Here is a 20,357-nt window from a genome sequence, read left to right as displayed (position 1 = left end):
ACAGCACAAAGAAGTATTTAATGATTAGTACGACCAAGATATTAGTTCCATCGTGTGAAGGGCTACTGTGTCCTCATGCTCAGTCCCTATCTACCAGCATCGCATTCGCTCATTTCATCAAATAGCCACGCCAAAAACTTTAAAAACCGCACCACCCTTATGTCTGTCTCTCCCTCCCCCTGCTTGCCCGGCAGATAAAGGTTGCCGCTGAGCTCTCACAACCTTGGATCAAGTCGTTACCACTCATAACATCAAATCTCGTTCATCGTGCTAGGGAAATTCTATCCTACCACCTACCTAAACATATTATTTGGCACGTTCAATTAAGCCCATCGGATATGGAATGCAAAAGAAAATCTAGTCCGTCGATCAGGTGCGTTTCAATTTCAAAAAATATGAGATGATCTCGGTGTATCGTCGAATTATGTGGGCTCTACCTGGAACCCACCACTCGATCCAACGGTCCATGTGTATTGAGCTCATATGCACTAGGGTCATGCAATAATGGCTCTTCAATTTAAGGATGTGGGTTGTTTGTCGGCATGGTCAACGTGCTCTTTTTTAAATTAAGTGAATTAACTAATTATAATAGATTACATGATATAACAATCTAATTTTGATATGCAACTTGTACTTAATATGTACTTTTAAAAAATATACATACTGGTGATTAAGTGATCTTGCCCCATACCAAATGCCCCGTGGGAAAACTTGCCCTATTCAATTGCTTTTACTCTTAAGAAAGGCTTTCTTTGATCTCGCTCGGGAATCTTCGATTTTGTGCTTGGTCTTCAATTTCTCATGCTCGGGAGTGTTTCATCTCTCATGGTCAGAGAGCTCGCGCTCGGGACACTTGGGACGCTCTAGCAGCTCATGCTTGAGAGTTTTCTATCTGTCAGTTGTTAATGAGAAATTTTGGACGGAGGGTTAATGGGGGTAGATTTGTAACTCAAGTAAAAAATGGTGGTTTTTTATGAGACTAAAAAAAATTAAGGTAAAATTGAGATTGGACGGTAGGATTGGGACAGTAGTTAAAGTTGGGGGTTTTTAGGGTATTAGGCCGTGATAATAAGCGAAAGAGTCGAACCTTTAAAATTTTCTACCGAGGCAACGTATTTTGCCAACTTGGCTGTGTGACACGCTTATGTAAATTTTTCGGTATATATTATATTAACTTATATAGTTTTAGAAGTATTTTAAATTATCAAATCGCTAGATTTTATCGATTTGATTGGTTGAACCAATCAAGCTGCATACTAGTCGACCGTTCGATACTACTTTTAAAACATTGGGCCACAATGCAATTGACCAATGGGATTGAAAGGCCACAAAGAATGTAGTAAGTGTGACGGTAAATAAGCCGCATAGGGTTGGGTGGATGAAGGAAGCGTGGCGACAAGGGCCACCAATAGCAGACGTTTTGGTAAAATTAACATGGGTTGTTTTTATTGGAATTACTTTTTAGTAATCTTTTTTCACTCTAATTGATAGTGAAAATAATATCATCGTATTTCGTGATTTTTTTCGTCCTTTAAAGAAAATCGACATTCTTTCAAATGCCTGATAGATTCGAGGACATCTTGGAAAAACAATAAGAAATGATGATGTTTTAATTCATATACGAACCGATAGACTTCGTTTAGTTTTCTATAATCCATATAAATAAATACCCATATTGCAAAATATTAGTATTCTAATAGTTGTGGTGCAAAAGTGAAATTTTCGCTGAAAAAGTAACAGCAATAATCCTTTGTACACGCGTGTGTGCATGGCAATTTTATTATAGTAAAATGATCACCACGGGTGCGGCGTGAGTTCCAATAGATTAGGTAAGAACTCAAGCCAACATGATTGACCAACGTACAATCCCGTAATCAACAATTATGCATAAAAGTACAAGCACAGAACCAGAAGTCAAGAATTGTGAAGTTGACATCTTTGAAAGTCAGAGCACAACCGGACAGACCTTTTCTTGTCTGTCCTTATGAAGGAAACCCCATGCACGAAGAACTGTTCAAAGTCCAAAACTCACGCACCTTCCTCCTTTTCTTCTTCTTCTTCCTCTTCTTCTTTTTCATGCTTGCTTCATTCAAGCAAAGCTGCACGACACGGTTTCTTTTTCGAATCAATCAGCGCCAACCTCTAATATTTTATTAAGAGGAATGTGATTGTCACTTTCCGGTGTCTATCTATAAATACCACATTGAGCATTTCATTTTCTCGCCATCCTTAAGAGGAATGTGATTGTCACTTTCCGGTGCCTATCTATAAATACCACATTGAGCATTTCATTTTCTCGCCATCCTCATCAGTTCGTTTGTTCTCTCTGTCTCTCTATCATTATCATCTGCTTTCCAGCTCTCACTCTCAAGTGATCTCGATAAACTTTCATCACTCTCGCTCCGATTTTCCAGTATATTAGTACCCATTTTTGTCAGGTTCTATCCTGTGGTTCATTTTTGGAAATGAAAACTATGAGAACCTCTTTCTTCTGTGCCATGTTCTTGTTCATCACCTTTCTGAACTCTGGTTCAGCAACTCTCCAAGTGGGATTCTACCGCTCCACTTGCCCGTCTGCGGAGTCCGTCGTCCGGAAAGCCGTGAACAAAGCAGTGGCCAGAAATCCCGGCATCGGTGCTGGGCTTATCAGAATGCACTTCCATGATTGCTTTGTTCGGGTATGCAAGAACTTCTTTACACATTTCAAGTAGTGGTTATAATCTCGTTATCGGAAAAATAGTAATGCGAGGAAAACCATTTTTTTTAGCAAAAACCGTATGCCTATGTTTTTGTTAGTACAAAAGAAATGGATGAGATGGGAGAGTGTGGAGTACATTTCACATTTCTATCACAGGTCCACGAATTTTAAGTTTTGTCTGACTGAACGGTCCCAAAATAATCTTTCTCATGCAGATGCACTTCAGCTATCCTGCTAATTAATTTGCCGTTCTTTGATCCAACAATAGGGTTGCGATGCTTCGATCTTGCTGGATTCAACCCCAGGAAACCCATCAGAGAAGGAACACCCCGCGAACAACCCGAGCTTGCGAGGTTTTGAAGTCATTGACGAGGCAAAGGCTGAGCTAGAGTCTCTATGCCCACAGAAGGTCTCGTGCGCTGACATTCTTGCATTCGCGGCCCGCGACAGTGCCTACAAACTCGGCAGCATCAACTATGCAGTACCAGCCGGTCGCCGCGATGGGCTAGTCTCACTCGAAGATGAGCCCTCCCAGAATCTTCCTCCTTTCTTCTTCAATGCGCAACAATTAGAAGCTAATTTTGCAAGAAAAGGCCTCTCTCTGGACGAAATGGTGACCCTATCCGGTGCGCATTCGATTGGTGTGTCGCATTGCTCCTCCTTCTCGAGCCGCTTGTACACCTTTAATGCCACTCACACCCAAGACCCTTCAATGGACACCGAGTTGGCTAGTGAACTGAAAGCTAAGTGTCCGAACAACGTAGGCGCTAGCGATCCCACGGTGCCATTGGACTTGGTCACGCCGAACAGGCTAGACAACAAGTACTACAGTAATTTGAAGAACCACCGAGGCCTATTGACTTCTGATCAGACCCTTTTTAACAGCCCCTCGACGGCTAATATCGTGAGGAGCAACGCAAATAACGGCGGGGCATGGGCTAACAAGTTCGCAGCAGCAATGGTGAAGATGGGATTTATCGATGTCCTCACCGGGAGCCAGGGTGAGATTAGGAGGAAGTGCACGGTGGTGAACTAGATACAGACCATTGGGTTTAACTTTGACTTTTCATCCGATATTGTTTCGTTCTTTCATTGCTGTTTCAAGTGTGTATTATCGTTTCTTTGTTCGCAACTTGAAGTGTGTATTAATTCTAATGGACTGCCATTGATTTGGTTGAAAGAATTCCAAAGGAAACAAATTAAAGGATAATTGCAGATTTTAAGTAATTCTATGTGAGGTGGCTGTTGTTTTGACATGATATTTTACTATGATTGCTTGTCCATTAAATGCTTTAACAACTCATTGCTCTTTTTCATCTTTTTCTGTGCATCATCCCGATAGAAATGGACTTCTTTTTTGGGATAATGACATAAACATTCCCTGAATTTTAGCCCAATGTGCAATACGGTCCCTAAACTTTTAAGTTGTTTAATGTAATCGCTGAACTTTAATCCAATGTGCAATGTGATCCATGAATTTTTAATTTACTCAACGTGATCCTTGAACTTTAACTCAATATGCAATGTGGTCCCTCGACTTTTAATTTGTTCAATCTCATCCTTGAACATTTGGTAAATATTCAAATTAGTCTATGAATTATATGAAAATGTACAATGTAGTCCTTCCATTAGTTCAGGATCACGTTGAACATTTCATATAGTTCGGGAACTACAATGAACACGTACCAAACGTTCAGAGACTACTTGAACAAATTAAAAGTTAAGGAACCACATTGAATATTTGATTAAAGTTCAGAGACTATATTGAGCAAATTAAAAATTCAGGAAAGTTCAACGACTGTTTAGGTCATTATCCATAAAAAAATTGTAGCTCAATCATGGCCCGGCGACTTGGTCTGACGGACTCGTCCATTTTGGCCCAATGGGTGAATTTCGGCTATGCCCAAACAGAACTTTTCAAAAGCTTAATCATAACTAATTTGGGCCTTTACCACTAGTACTCATACGTACATAGACAATGCAGCTACATTAGCCGAAAGGAATACAAACATAAGCACAAGGCCACGGAGGCCCAAAACAACCAAAGGCCATAAGGACCAAGGCCAAATATGCACGGGGAGCATGAGGCCCATGCGGGAGAGTAAATGATCCGACAGAAGAACCTATGATTTCAGCCAAGGAAAATCTAGCAATGCCGATGACCGCAGCCCCTTCGGACGGTGGCCACGGCAACGTGAGCTCTAATGAGCAGCTGGGCACCGGTTAAGGGTAAGTTAAGTGCATGGCCATGAAGCTATAGCGAAAGAGAGGCGGCAAGCTCCCAACGCCAGAAAGCCGCGGTGAAAGAGAAGCGACAGGATGCGAGGAGATGTAGTTAGATGTGATCATGGTCCGGGCAATGCACAAAGCCCTTCGAATCACATAGGCGTGAAGGGCAATTTTGGATTGGTTTGGATGAGACTACCAACTCTTTGTTTTTGGTTGAAACGAGACTACCCACTTATAAAGCCCAATCTGATACCAATTTTCTTTTTGGCTATTCGGCAAGCCTAGGCAACAAATTAGACCTGACCTATGAGGCGGGCTCGGCTAGGACTCGCCACTGATCACCTCTAACTGCAGCATAAAGTGTGATGGTGAGAGTGAAATGGCTCACGGTGGGTGATGGCGAAAATGTGAGTTGTGATAATAAGCGAGAGAGTCAAACCCTCAAGGTTTTCTACCTGGGCTACGGATATCCTACATTGTTTATAACATATCTTCTACATTGTTTTTTCTAAAAACACAAAGAAAGACCATGGGAGATTTGCACCTATGTTCTCTGAAATGCGTAAATGACTTTGCCAACTTGGTTGCATGACACGCTTATGTAAATCATGTAGTATATATATATTATATTAACTTAAATAGTTTTAGAAATACTTTAAATAACCACACCGCTTGGTTTCACCGATCTGACCAATTGAACCAGTTAAACTGCATACTAGTCGACCCTTCGGTACTGCTTTTGATACATTGGGTCACAATGCAATTGACCCATGGGTTTGAAGCCAACAAAGAATGTAGCAAGGGCGACGATGAACAAGCCGGGTTGGGATGGGCGGATGAGCAATAAAGAGTTGCAATAGAGGACGGCGATCTCAGAAAAAGTTATGGGGCGAGAGAGACGAAGGAAGCATGGCGACAAGGGATGACAAAGGCAATACAAGAATCACAATGGATGGCGACTCATTTTATTTCATGATGTGGAAACTCACTTTTGGCGGGCAAGTCTCGAAACCATGGAACATTTCACTAAATACGAAATCCTATGTACTCTCTAATGAAGAATCGATTCCTTAAGTCTGAATTTGTTGGAGAGGGAGGGAGAAAAAAGATGCCCCAGAATTTAAAATTCCACCCACCCTTTCAATCCTCTCGTTTTCCCTAATTTCCCAATGCAAGGCCTCTTCAATCACAGATTTGGACTATCTTGCGGTCGTCAAAGAAGTCGGTAGGAATGGCCTGCGGGGACAGATTGATTGATTGATTGATTGGGTCGTCAATCTTTTGCTGTCCAGATTGCACAAGCGTGCGTATCTGGCTCCGGCTTTATTCCACACCTTCACTGCATTCCCCTTCCTCTGTCTCCATCTCTCTTTATTCATTTGTATATTCTGGTCAATGTGTTCTGCCTTCTTCCAACAGCACACGCCTTGCCTTCTGGCCACAGCTGTTCTCTAGCACTTTGTTACTCACTTTCTTCTTTTGTTGGCTTCTTCCATCCATCATGACGCTTCTTCTCTCTTCTCTTGGCTCTACCGTATGTCCTTTTCAAAGTGGGGATTGATTTCACTTTGAACTCATTGGGTAATTAGTACTTTTTTAACCTCTCTTCCGCTCTCCCTCATGACCACTTGCCCTCTCGTGGAAAGATGAACTGGCAATTATGATGATTATGATAGTGAGGTCAACATCTTCATCACATAAAAAGGAACACCCGAATTGGGATTTGTGTATCAATGTGGAAAGAATGTTTAGGGCGATTTTTATTTTTCATTTGAAGTAAAAATTTTACTCTTTCTAAAATGGAATATCAAAAAGTAAAGAGGATGGTAATTATGTGTCTAAATTAAGAAATTTGAAGATTTGTATTAGGGGTGTTTAACGGGAACCACCCGAACCGAAAACTGCCCAGATCGGATGGACTGGCCGGTTCTAGACGGCTAGAGGTTGCATTTTCGATTCTCGATTCCATAAAAATGGAACCGGTGACGAGCATTCCATTCCCAGTTTCAGGATGGGATCCGAACCGCCCGGACCGAATCCATTTTTTTTATAGATAAATCAAAATAAACATCTCTTCATCTCCATGGACTCTCCACATCCACACGTACTGCTATTCCCCTATCCAACACAGGGCCACATGCTTCCGCACCTAGACCTCACCCACCAGCTCTCCCTTCGTAGACTCGCCCTCACCATGTTGGTCACTCCTAAGAACCTCCCCCTCCTTAACCCTCCTCTCCACACACCCCTCCGTCCAGACCCTCTTCCTCCCCTTCCCTTCCCTCCCCACCCCATACTCCAGCCCTTCGCCTCCACTTCGCCTGGTGGTTAGCCTCCCACCCCAATCCTCCCGTGGCCATCCTTTCCGACTTCTTCCTTGGCTAGACCATCGACTTGGCTGATAATCTCGGCGTCCACCAATTCCGTTGGACCGGTCCTTCAGGTCCGGTTCTCGGCTTCTGGTTGAGACTAGACTGAACTGGGAACCGATCACCCCCAATATATATAGTTATTAAAGATATAAATATCTAAAGATTTTAGGAAAAATGTAATTATTATATTGGCCTTATTATATTAGGGTGTTTATGGACCTTTTAGAAAATTTAAGGATGAAATCCTTAAGCTTTGCACCCACCCATGGGTAGCTCAGTTGGTTAGGGCGTACTTGGGATTTTGTGGTTAGGCGCACTGGTCCCAGGTTCGATTCCCCAGCTGAGCACTTGTTATTTAAGTGGGGGGCCATGGCGGTGGGTTGCTGTGCTAGTCTCCCCCGAGGAATAGTCGAGGTGCGCGCAAGCTGACTTGGACACCTCGGTTACCAAAAAAAAAAATAAAAAATCCTTCAGCTTTGCTTTACTATAATTAGCAAAACAGTCGCATGCATAAGCACGGGCAGCTGGGCTGATTTGGAATTACCCACCCTATATCCTAAAACCGAACCCCATTAGTCTCAAAACAACCCTCTGGAAATCGTACTTATACATACATACATACATACATACATACATATATATATATATATATATATATATATATATATATATATCCTTTTGGTTTATGAATAAATTAACATATTAATTCAACAAATAAAGAATATAATATTCATTGCTTGCATCGGATAATGAAAGGTTGATTCATCATTAGTTTCTTTATTTTTTGCTTAACGAGTTATCACTAGGTTTGCATAGGAGATATAGAGACAAGATTTGCGTAATTTGGAACACATGGACCGCGGGTCTTCAGATCCTACCTATTATTAATTACCCTCTCTCAATGATAAGTAATCATTTGGAGATTTTGGCCCTCGTGGAATGGCGATTTATTCTGCTCTTGACAACCGTTTGGAGCATGGGTGGCGATGTATGACATGACATGATAACATGACTCGAACGGGATACAAAGTTAACAGTTTATGGGTTGAGACTATTCATGTTCGGGTCAATTTTGTGTCAATTTGTGAGACGCAACCAATGATCGTATTGCATTCGTGTCCAACCATATTCAAGTGGGGGTCATGGCTGCGAGTTACCATGCTAATTCCATTGTAGTAGCCGGCTAATCGCAATCGTGTTTTTGAACCCCAAATTCTAAAAAAAATCCTAATCTCTATATTAGCAACCCTCTCTCTCCCGAAAAAACCCTCCATCAAAGATGAGAGCCTGCTTTGCTTTGCTTTGCTTTTCTTTTCTAGGCCTTGATTCCCCTTTTTTATGCTCTTCGGATCTAACATTGGAGTCCTTTTTTCGGTTCATTTAACGTTTTCTTTCACTCATTGTTGTTGCTTTTCTTTGCTCATCGTAGTGAATAAATCTGTTTGCAACTGAAAAATTTGTGAGAATGTTGTCATCAGTCCAGGCAGCTGGATGCTCGGGACGTGGTTCCATGACTTCTCCGAAATTCGGTAGAAGATCTCCTCTTCCGATTTAGGTGTAGATCTAAATCTAAGAGCTTTTCTCTTTCGATTTAAATCTAGATCTGAGATTTTCTTAGAGGCGTTCGAGCAATGGTGGTTCAACATGTTATTGTTGTTGTCTTCATATGACGATGGTGTTGAGGACGCCAAATCTAGGCGCGTACTGGAAGTCGTAGTTTTTGGAGCGGAAGATCTCTGCGTGTGCCCATCAATGATGGTTTGTGATCGCCCCCGCTTGTTTTTTTAGATTAAAAGTGTGCTTATAACTGAAGTTATACTCTTTTGTTTTCTGGGTTTTGTTTTGTTTTGCCGCTCATTTGGGATTTGCTTTGCCCGAAAGCTTCCTATGCTCCTCTCATATTTGCTTATGATATATTAATGAAATTTTCTTTCGACCAAAAAAATATTTACCGTCATGTTCTTGGATTACCAAAAAATAAAATCGCTTGCTCTGGCTTCACAAAATCTTCGCAACTGCGAAACATGCTTATTTCTTAGGTCTTCAACTTAACTAATCGAAACGAAGAAAAGGTATTCATTCTGAGCACACACACACTGCGATAGAGCACGCCTCAAACCTCATGTTGATTGCAAAGCCAGCACACTACTACAGCTCTTGTCCCCTTGTAACTTCTGTCTCGTTTTATCTGTTTTGGGCATATTTATGTGAACACGTTATTTGGCCAAAAAAGAATTTCTTCTTGCTTTTCTGCTCAACAACCGCCAGTTTTCAAATTTCATTTGAGGCTGTCAAACCACTCTAAAAAGAATCAATCAGGTCCTTTCTCTTCTTTTTTGGCAAAACATATTATATCTAATTTTGGTCTGTCTTTCTCCTCCATTTGAACTTTTCTTTCATTTATACGTAATTTTATTTTGGCATTGGGAATTGGATTTTAAATGTTTCGAGTCTCTCGAATTGTGTAAGAGTTGATATATAAAGTGATTTATTATAAAATTGAAGGAGTTTTGTCTTATTTGGAAAGTCAAAATGTGCTTTTGACTTTTGATTTTTTCATGGATCTAGCCAAAGCCGCACTCACATCTCTTGTTGCATGTTTGGTTGTGGAATGCTCTTCTTCCATCCAACCCATGTTTGGTTGGTGTCCATGAGGTGGAATGGGCATTCCATTGATAAAATCAGTAGAGGAATCATGATTCCTTTCCTTATTCCTACATAAAAGATAAAAAAATTAATGTTCAACTAATTTAGAAATAATAAATTGAGAAATATGAATTATTTACAGATAATTAAGCATTTGAAATAATAGCTAATGAATTATGAAAATCATCATTAATATTAAAAAATTAATCATTTTAGATAATGTTTAGAAATATTTAATGTTACCCTATTAGACAATAATTAAATTAATAATTTCAAATTAATGTTAATTTATTGTTAAATGTTTAGATTTAGATTACTATACATTATAGCTAAGAATCTATTATAAACTATATTTAATTATTTAAAGTATGTTAGTAAATTGCAACTAATGAATAATACGATCAGAATAAATAAATAATTCCAAATTAAAGAATATTATTAGATTATACTTATAAGCAATTATTATATTATTTTACACATATCAATAAAAGTAAAGGGTAAGGCAAGTGCAGTGTAAATTAAATTATTAGATAATTCTTATTCAATTCCGTTCCCACAACATTTTTTTTTACAATGAAGCACAAAAATTTCCATTCCCATAACTCACCAAACAAAGACATTGCAATTATCGTTCCACTCCTTTCCATTTCATTTCATTCCGCCATAATAGATGCAAACACTAATAATGACATTGCTTTTGCACTAATAAAAGAATGACGTTAATGAGCGCCATTAGGGGTGAGCATGGTCCGAGTGGGCGGTTTCCACTTTAGAATTGGGAACCGCCCACTAAGGACCGGTTCTGTAAAATTGAAACCGGGAATTGTCCATTGGTTGCAACCAAGCTTTCCTAGACAAATCAGAAAATGGGTCGGTCTATTGAAGAGTAGCATACGCAAGCAAAGCAACAAGACAGCAGCAAGTGAAAAAACAAGTGGAGCGTTGACACTATACCATAGTCCAGCAACAAAACCACTGCAGGCAACTATGAGAAGGCTAAGAAAACCTTCTTGCTAGCTTGAAATCAATCTCGAAGAATTTTCATTTGCCTACTTATCGTTCCATCAAAGGACAACAATGCATGCTGAAACTACTGAATAACCAGTCTCGAGTCTCGACAGAAGTTGACAGTCGAGGCCATGTGAATCGATGAGAGTCAAGGCCGTGTGTTGAGACTCGAGAGACGGAGACGGAGAGACCGAGTCACCGAGGTGAGAGTGAGACATTGAGACGATAGAGAGAGATCGAGATGAGAGTGAAACAGTCTGAAATAAGATGAGGCTCGAATGAGTTTTAGATTAGGTTTAGGATTTTTATTTTTTAAAAATTTAAAATATATAATTATATTACTTGTTCGGTCCAAGTGGGTGGTTCCACACATGAAACCGAGAACCGGACCGAAATCCACTGGTTCTGGGCCGGTCCCGTCCGATTTTCGGGTAGTCTGGACGGTTCCCAATTCCTTGGCATACTCCTAAGCGCCATATCGATAACTATTCACAACATCGGAAAAAAAAGGGTCGGGATTCAACTTTCATTACATAGTTTGCGATAAGAGCTTGAAGTGCTAAAAATCAAACTTTTTCCTTTTCTCTTTAATTACTTTAACCTCAAAGGGGCATCCATCAAAATCTAACAACCTTAAAATGGAGAAATTTTAGGCAATAAATATCGAGAGAGGATTAGATCATGAACAGTCACGTCGGTGGTCCTAAACATCATTATGGCAAACTTTCACGTGTTAAAGGTGATTTACAAATGATTTATCAACTGATAATGCTAAACTCATCCCGAGATGAGCTTGGCAAAAGCTTTCACGTGGGTTGAAGGCGATGGCGCATTGACTAATCAAGTGATATTCAATCGATTTGCCAACGTCGAGGGGACGCTCGCACCTCCTTCCAATCAGCAATTGCCGACCCCTCAAGGGCTAAAAGCGAAAGAAAACGAAGAAAGAACAAAAAGTGGCGATCGCATCGAAGGTTAAACTTTGTTGTTTTCACTACTATAAAAAGATCATGTGAGTATGTCGGGAATAAATGGTTCCAAAAAAATCTCAAAACCACGCTCTCTCCTTTCCATCACTCGAAGCTAATTTCATGTGATTTTTGAGGAGGCCCCTGCCTTTTTCCTCGTTAAAGCAAAGATCTTTTTGCCACTTACTCCTTTGTTCATTTGACACCTAGCCTCTTTTGTCTTTAATGTCGTCTTCCTCCACACATTTATTGCATATCTATCTGTCTGGGAACCTAGGATCTTGTTTGGGTTCTCCTTTTAAGTCAGATTTTCGTGGTAACTTTCGTGTAAAAAACAGAAAAAGAAAAAGGGTACGCATGTTTTAATATTTAGATACTCCAATCCTCTATTTTGCACGAACGTTGGACTTTGGTTCAGGACCGAGTGTGAAAATATATAATAAGAGAGATAGATAAGAGGGTCTAGAAAAATCCGAAGTCGGAACTCCTGTTCTGATATCCCGAAAAATTTTGTAAGATCATTATCAATTACTCTAAAACTTTGAGCTGTTAAATGAAGGTATTTATTAATATCTAAATGTCCTAATTGTCAAAAGATAATAGTCAAATATTTTTAATAAGAAATAATGGTCATTGAATGCGAATGTCGCAACGAAAATCCTTAACAAGTGTTTAAAAGGATGAATATTATTAGGTAGTTATTTAAAACAATGCACGTGTTGACTAGTAGCTACACATCATTAGTCAGATTTGCTTAGTAAGAGTCCATTCAATTCGCAACCAAATCGATTTGTGCACGTAGTGTTTAATAAGGCGAGTGTCAGGAAGTCGCATAGAGGACTATACAGAGTCTTGAATGGACCGCAGCCTCAGTTATCATAAGACAGGGCATACGGCCAAGTTCAGGTTCCAGCCTGTAAGACATATGGCCGGTTTGAATGAATTGATACCAGACTTCTGAGCTTTGTCACACGACTTCAAATGTCCAAGTTTTATATTTAGGGTGCGTATGTTTTATAGAATATAAATAATTCGAGAAATATTTTCTTAAAAACAATCGATTATATCTCTTATAAAAACAAACGAAAGAAAAAAGTTTTTATCGTCCACGAAAATATTAGACATAAATCATTATCGATAATGAAATATGTTTCATCGATTAATAATTTCAAACAATACACAAGCGATCATTTTCAGGAAAATATTTTTCAAATCATTTATTTTTCTAGATTTGGAAAATATTTTCTTAAAAATAATGACTTTTATCACTTACAAAATTGAATGAAACGAAAAAAGTTTTCATCGTCCACGAAAATATTTAAATATAAATTGTTATCGACAATGAAGCATTTTTCATCGACTAAAATGTTTTTCGGATCATTCATTTTTTGCTAAACAAATGGAATCTAAGTATAAAAGCTTGTTTATGTAGAGAGAGAGAGAGTTATACCCTAAAACATACAAAGACCGATATTCAAAATCATGTTTAGTAACATAACATCTGCCATCTTCGCATTTATAACTTACATGATTTCACCATAAATCTGTGTAAAGTAACGTGAAATCCAAGTACCCAACGCAAGACTCTAGATTTCGTGCTAAAGAGCGTGGAGGTTCGAGTTCTCTTCAAGGCACAATATTGAGAACACTAGACGATTACAAGCTATGTGTGCGATATATACGTATGTAGTTATCCCCTTTCTCATTTAAGTCCGCCGAAGAAGAAATACTTTAATGAGGGGGATTCCGCGAGAGCCCCGTTGAGGTGTCCAAAGTTGAAATTGATAGTAGTTGCCCCTTTGGACGCTATCAAAGGTTGCGGAGCAGTCCATTTTGGCAGTTGTTAAGGTCATGTCTTGTTTCCCCTCGACATTCCCATGCATTCCCATCTTCTTATAATTATCTTTTTCTATTCTTAGAATATACAAAAGACATGTCTCGTCTTCGATCCGCAGACCATTTGCATATCTCTGTTTTTGCATATCATTCACATATGTCTAAACAAAGTTCTACGTTCGAATGATCGAATTGCCGCTCTTTGCAAATTTGTTTTAACATCTTGCTTAGTGATTGGGTGATCTGATTTTTAGTTGGTTTTGAGTGTTTTGGTCAGGCGTGATTTAGAATTTGCGATGGGCACTTTTGGAAATGAAAATGCCATTGTCATAAATAGAGACGCAAGGATAATTGATGTGAAGATGCAAAGTAGTCTCCAAAAAAATAAAGCTCGGCTATCTATGGGGTATTTTCAAAATATGGAAGTGGTCACGGGTTAAATATGCAATAAATTTTTGGTATTTCTCCTCCTTTTTTCTGGTTTAAAAGTTAGGCGATATCTGCACTCTTACTAGTGCATATTATCGATCAATTTTAAGGGCGCACTCTCCTTCATCAGCCCAGTGCATTTGGATTTTATTCTTTAAATGCTCCTAATAAGGCTTAATTCCCGCTTTATTTACTTCAAAAGTGCTTTATCTTTTTCCTGGTATTTAACTTAAGAAAAGATAATTTACTAGAGTATGTCAATCATGTTCGTTTCGTTACCATTGTATGCACTATCTATTAATTGCAAGCAACTCTTAAAAAAAAATAGGGAAAATGTCACCAAAAATCCTAAACTATGTCACTTGTGACAAATTTACCTTGAACTTTTTTTTGTTACACGAAAAACACCAAACTATACCACTTGTGACAGATTTACCCTTAACTTTTTTTTGTAACACGAAAAACCCCAAATTATGCCACATGTGACACATTTACCCCACATTACTTTGGCCCATGGGCATTTTCGTCTTTTTCCTTTTTCTGTTTTTTTCTTTTCTTCTCTCCGGCGGAGGAAGCCAGCGAGGGCTGCCCTCGCTCGCCCAAGCGGGGGCAACCCTCGCCGGCGTTGGGCGAGGGCTGCCGTCGCCTGCCCAGGCGACGGCAACCCTCGTCGGCATCGGGCGAGGCTGCCCTCGCTGGCGTCGGGTGAGGGTCGGATTTGGCGAGGGTTGCCCTCGTCGGCGTCGGGCGAGGGCGACCCTCGCCCGACACCGGCGAGGGTCGCCCTCGCCAGATCCGGCGAGCTTGACGCCGGCGAGGGCTGCCCTCGCCGGCTTCCTCTGTCGGAGAGAAGAAAAGAAAAAAAATGAACAAGGAAAAAGGCGAAAATACCCATGGGCCAAAGTAATGTGGGGTAAATGTGTCACAGGTGGCATAGTTTGGGGTTTTTCGTGTCACAAAAAAAAGTTTAGGGTAAATTTGTCACAAGTGGCATAGTTTGAGGTTTTTCGTGTTATAAAAAAAAGTTCATAGTAAATCTGTCACAAGTGACATAGTTTAGGGTTTTTGGTGGCATTTTTCCAAAAAAATATGGATTGAATTTTGCTTATTAGTTTTCAATTAATCTAAATCTCACACCTGAGACACTTGACGTTTTTTTTTTTTTAAGTTCGAAGCTCCTCAAACTTTCAAAAACACTCAAATATTAACATGTAGACTTACACTCAATTGTTCCATAATTTGTTGAAGTTTAAATAATTGTTCCGAAGCTTAAGTGGAGTCTATCTTCTCCACCCATAGGCCTCTAAGTTCCCTTTAGTTGTTTTTCTTCCCTAGAGACGAAGAGAACTTATACGGAGATATCTCCACCCTACCGGGGGTTTCTTCCCCAGTCTCCCTTTGAGCCTTTTAATGAGCTGCTTAGGTCCATTTTCGTTGCCATTATATGCACTGTCCATTAATTGCAAGCGTCTCTTTAAAAAAAAAAATCTGGATTGACTTTGGCTCATTATTTTTCACTTAATCTAAATTTTACACCTCATACACTTGACTTCTTCTTCTTCTTCTTTTTTAAGTTCGAAGCTCCTCAAACTTTCAAAAACACTCAAACATTAACATGTAGACTCGCACTCAACTGTTCCATAGTTTGTTAAAGTTTAAATAATACTTTAATTTTCGATGGGAATGTAAAATAGAGGGCGTTTTATTTTTACTTAAGAGTAAACAAACGGGGCTTAACCTTTCGAAATAAGATGTCACATTTGCTTAACATGCACCAGCCAGGTGGGAGTATCGAACTCAAAACCTTCTGAAGCACGACCGAATTATACTCTATGCTAAGCAATGTTCGAACACCATATAGTATAGACACGCATGTTGATGAAGCTCCCGCTTATATTCGCTTCCTTCCTTCCTTTAAACCCAGATCAAGATCGAGGGTGTTCACAAAATTCAAACCCGGCTTTTCATTTAATTAGCCTAAAAGTTCAAGAGTAGGACCGAATTGCTCGCCCTTTCCTTTTAATCACCGACAAAACGCACCTTTCAATTCGACTTAACACAACGACTTCGACTTTAGAACTATCAATCGAACGGTAAGACCTAGGTAAGGGCATGTTCATAATCCCTATTCAAAGAGCGATCGAGATTTCAGGAGAAATTTCTACCCGATTGGACCAAAGCTTATTCCGAAGGTTCTGCTTGGCTTTAAATTAAAGGATATTGCCGAGATCAGTCATCTCTGTTCTCTTCTTTGAAGACAATGAAGCGTCGTTTTCATCACTCTGCACACCTTGACTCTGTCAACGCAAGCTGTACAAGAAAGCAAAAATCATCCGTTGACGCGTGTTCTTCTCGCAGTTTTACCATTCTAAACATGCCCATCAATCAATCAAAGGGTTCTCGTTGGTAATATGTATAATGTAATTTTTAATATGATCGATGAATTTTAATTTAATATATGACGTGATTCATAAATTTTAAATTTTAAATATATATTTAATTTATTTATTAATTTATATGAAAATATTTAATGTTATTTTTTAATTTATTCAAGTTTAGGAATATTATTGAATATTTTAATATAATCTAGAGATTAGATTGAACATTTTTCAAAAGTTTAGAGACCATATTCATATTAAACAAATTAAAACTTAACCGGTGCACGTGTGTGGTGGCTAGCACGTGTCGCCCCCAGGGTTTACCTCCCGGTTGTCGGCCGTGCGGGGGTTCCCTGGGTCATCAAAAAAAAAAATTAAACAAATTAAAAGTTTAAAGATCACATTGGATAAATTAAAAATTCAGAAATCATGTTACAGATTCGACCGAAGTTCAAGAACCATCAATGTAATTATCTCATGATAAAAATTGGAATATGAGCTTGGGAGATAGCGAGGACCCATTGTCTAGTCGTCTCGCAAAATGACATCGTCAAGGCCCCTGTCCGTGGAATTAAAACAAAGGATTGCTCGTGTCTCAACAAAGGCTCAACAATGTCACTCAAGATTAGTACTTTACTTGTACACTGTCATATTCACATATATATATAATGCTGTAACAAGCCCTCTCTAGGTCACTCTAGATACACATACAATTACAGAACACACCAAAAAACCCCCAAAAAAAGGGCGGGGACCAACACTAATCTTGCCAATTTGCATGGCCCATGTTGTCTTAATTTCCATCTGCAGATTGTAGGACAAACCTCTTTAATCACGACATCCATCTCCTCCTCCATATCATTGTCCAACACAAACCCCACTCCCTTTATTTACTCCTAGGCTGCACAAACCATGTCAATTTCCATGTACTCCGAGCCTTCCTCCAGAGGGATTAACTCATTCAGGCATCGCTTATATCACGTGACATGTGGTGGATAAACCCCAAATGGGCACGTCACGTGACATAAAAGTTGCCGTCGAGGCTGAGGTTCCGGGGTCCTATGATCTGCTGCAGTCAGCCCTGCCAAAGCCGACTCGGCGGTTGCCCGGGTCGAACTCGACCCACAGGTCCTGCTGGTGGAAGTTGCCAATGATGTTGCTCGCGGCGCCGAGCATGCTGGACCTCCCGACGGCCATGCAGTGGACCCCGCCGTCCACCTCGGCCAGGACCTTCTCCTTGGCCACCACGATCTCCACCCCCTTCTCGAACTCGAAGGCCACGTCGCCTATGGACTGCCCGATCGCGGCGGCATCGCCGTCGAAGCACATGTCCGCCACTCCACCGTACACGTACCCCTTCTTCATTCGCGGTCCCACGAGCCTCACCACTTCCTCCCTTACCTAATCAAGTGAATCGGTGCATCAGTTACGTCAGTTAAAATTGAGACGATTACGCGTCGCAGTGAATGGAATAATGAATGTTGAATTTCGAAAACGTGAACTTTGATTGAGGACACGAGTATAGCTCGTACATGAAATATATTCTCACTCACCTTATCGTAGGCCTCATCCACCAGGTAGGTGAACTCGGAGCCCGAGTCGATCATGGTCTGGCCCGACCCGCTCGCGTCGGGCCGGAAAGCCGTCTGAGGTATGCTGAGGCGCCGGGTCCCGATCCTGATCCCCTGCATTGCCACCGTGTAGGCGAGCGGGTCCAGGTTCGGCATCCGTTGGCTTTGGCCGAAGGTCATGAGGCCGATGTACTGGAACGCCCCGGAGTTCGGGTTGTCGCCGAGGTACAGCGACCCGGTCGGGGACGGCCCGAATCGGGAGGCGCGGGCGGGCACGCAGTACGAGAACTTGGACACCTTGGCCTGCGAGGGGAACGAGAGGCGGCCGAGGTTCATCCCCAGAATGCCCTTGTCGTCGCCGGAGCTGGTGGCGCAGCCGAGGATGAGGGGAGGGGTGGTCTGGGTGGTCGAGAAGGTGAACTTCTCGCGGACGAGGTTGCCCTCGGCGAGGGTGCCGTCGGCGTAGAAGTAGGAGTAGTGGCAGAGCCGGTTCTGGTCGCACGACGTCGGGAGGGTGAAGTCGGGGGTGCGCGGCTTGCAGAGCGGGTGGTTGCAGGGGAGGACCGAGAAGGAGGAGGACAGGGACGGGTCGAACGTCGCCGTCGACGGCGACGGCGGCTGCCCAGCCGCCCCCCCCGCCGCCGCCTTCTTGCCCTTGCCGTGGCACTGGATCCAGGAGAGCTGGCTCCCGGTGTCGAGGATCATGTCCTGGGTCTGCGGGGGAGTCCCGATGGGGATGGACACGACCGGGACCATGGAGAACTTGAACGGAGACTTGACGGCCACGGCGGCGGAGGCGAGAGATGGGCGGAGAGAATGGAGCTTGTGGTGGGGGAGAGGGTGGGATTGGAGAGGGAAAGAGAGAGAGAACGACGACGACTTGTTCTGGTTATGGTGGCTCTGTTCTTGCTTCGAGAGGGAAACAGAGCAGAAGCAGCAGAACAAGAAGAAGGGTAGGGTGACGACGACGGAGCTTCTGCGGACAGCCATGGCTTCCGGAGAGAGACAGAGAGAGGGAGAGATGTGGGTGGGGTGAAACAGGGGAGGATGAGTATTTATGCAGTCTCGTGAATGGAGGGGTGGGGGGAAGCAGAGCGGAGAGGAACAAAGGAGAGGAAAAAACAGAGCAAGGGAAAAGGAAGACGCGGTTTCTTTGAATCGGAGCGGTTAGGCTTTAATGACGGGTCGGATCTTTCGTTTTAGCCGCTAGTGAGATTTGTGTGTCGTATCCGCCTCTCTCTGCCCGATTATACTTTTCTTTCTCCTTCTGCTTTTTGGCTCCCGGAAAAGAAATTTCCATATCTCCGAGAGGTGAATTCCCCACGAAATTCCAAACTTTAGGTCAAGTTTTAAATCTACTTTAAATTTTTTTTTCATCTTAAAAAAATTCCTAAACTTTAGGTTTAATCCGAAATCTACTCCGAACTTTATTTTATGTAAAAAAAATCAGCAAAATTTCAATTTATTTTCAAAAACATATCCCCGTGATCCAGTTCCAACTTGACATGACACTTCCACGTCATAACAAATCCACATCAGCAAAGTAATGGGGCAATAGGTACAAACCGATGTCATATTTCCATTTCGATAACAAATCAAACCAAATAAAAATTATTGAAATTCTCCAAAATAAAACAATTCTAGAATATGAAAGTTAGGGATGATAATAAATCCACCCCAAAAAACTTTTTTTAATTTAAAAAAAACCTAATTTTTAGGTTCAGTCCAAATTTGCTCCGAACTTTTTTTTTGCTAAAAAAAATTCCATTACTTTGTTGATGTGGATTTGTTATCGACGTGGAAGTGCCATGTAAAGTTGAGACTGGATCATCGGAGTATATTTTTGAAAATAAATTGAATTTTTGTGATTTTTTTTGCACAAAACAAAATTCGGGGTAAATTTGGAACTGGACTTAAAGTTTAGGATTTTTCTGAGACAAAAAAAATTCGGGGCAGATTTGGGACTAAACCTAAAGTTTGGTGTTTTTTCTTAGACAAAAAAAAGCTCATAGTAGATTTGGGACTTGATCCAAAGTTGGGAGTTTTTTTAGGGAATTAGGCCTATCTTCAAGTGTCTTTAATGCAGAACACGACCGAACAAGAAGGAGGGATGTCCAAATTGAAAATATTCAACACAAACATAGACATCGAAGAGATCCAGTTTAAACCAGCTTAACTTTTTTTGTATAATCATTTATGTTCGAAACAGCATTCTTTTTATG

The 20,357-nt window shown here is 41.0% G+C and overlaps 2 protein-coding genes across 2 annotated transcripts; one reads left to right on the top strand and one right to left on the bottom strand.

Moving 5' to 3' along the window:
* Positions 1-2,316: 2,316 nt before the first annotated feature.
* On the top strand, positions 2,317-3,887 carry LOC115674084 (peroxidase 5-like). Its single transcript, XM_030596414.2, has 2 exons — positions 2,317-2,678; positions 2,967-3,887. Exons 1-2 carry the CDS (start codon positions 2,466-2,468, stop codon positions 3,732-3,734), a joined length of 981 nt encoding a protein of 326 aa, XP_030452274.1. The 5' UTR covers positions 2,317-2,465; the 3' UTR covers positions 3,735-3,887.
* A 13,292-nt stretch (positions 3,888-17,179) lies between these two features.
* On the bottom strand, positions 17,180-19,284 carry LOC115674048 (aspartic proteinase PCS1-like). The gene is made up of 2 exons (XM_030596368.2): positions 18,118-19,284; positions 17,180-17,965 (listed from the first exon to the last, which is right to left on the bottom strand). Exons 1-2 carry the CDS (start codon positions 19,123-19,125, stop codon positions 17,624-17,626), a joined length of 1,350 nt encoding a protein of 449 aa, XP_030452228.1. The 5' UTR covers positions 19,126-19,284; the 3' UTR covers positions 17,180-17,623.
* Positions 19,285-20,357: the final 1,073 nt, after the last annotated feature.

The sequence above is a fragment of the Syzygium oleosum genome, unplaced genomic scaffold (assembly GCF_021117445.2).
Source record: "Syzygium oleosum isolate NSW1041296 unplaced genomic scaffold, Sole_v2.1 Sole_v2.19, whole genome shotgun sequence".
NCBI classification, from domain to species: Eukaryota; Viridiplantae; Streptophyta; class Magnoliopsida; order Myrtales; family Myrtaceae; genus Syzygium; species Syzygium oleosum.
The sequence above is the reverse complement of the archived record's forward strand: the minus strand, read 5'-3'. Positions and strand labels throughout refer to the sequence as shown.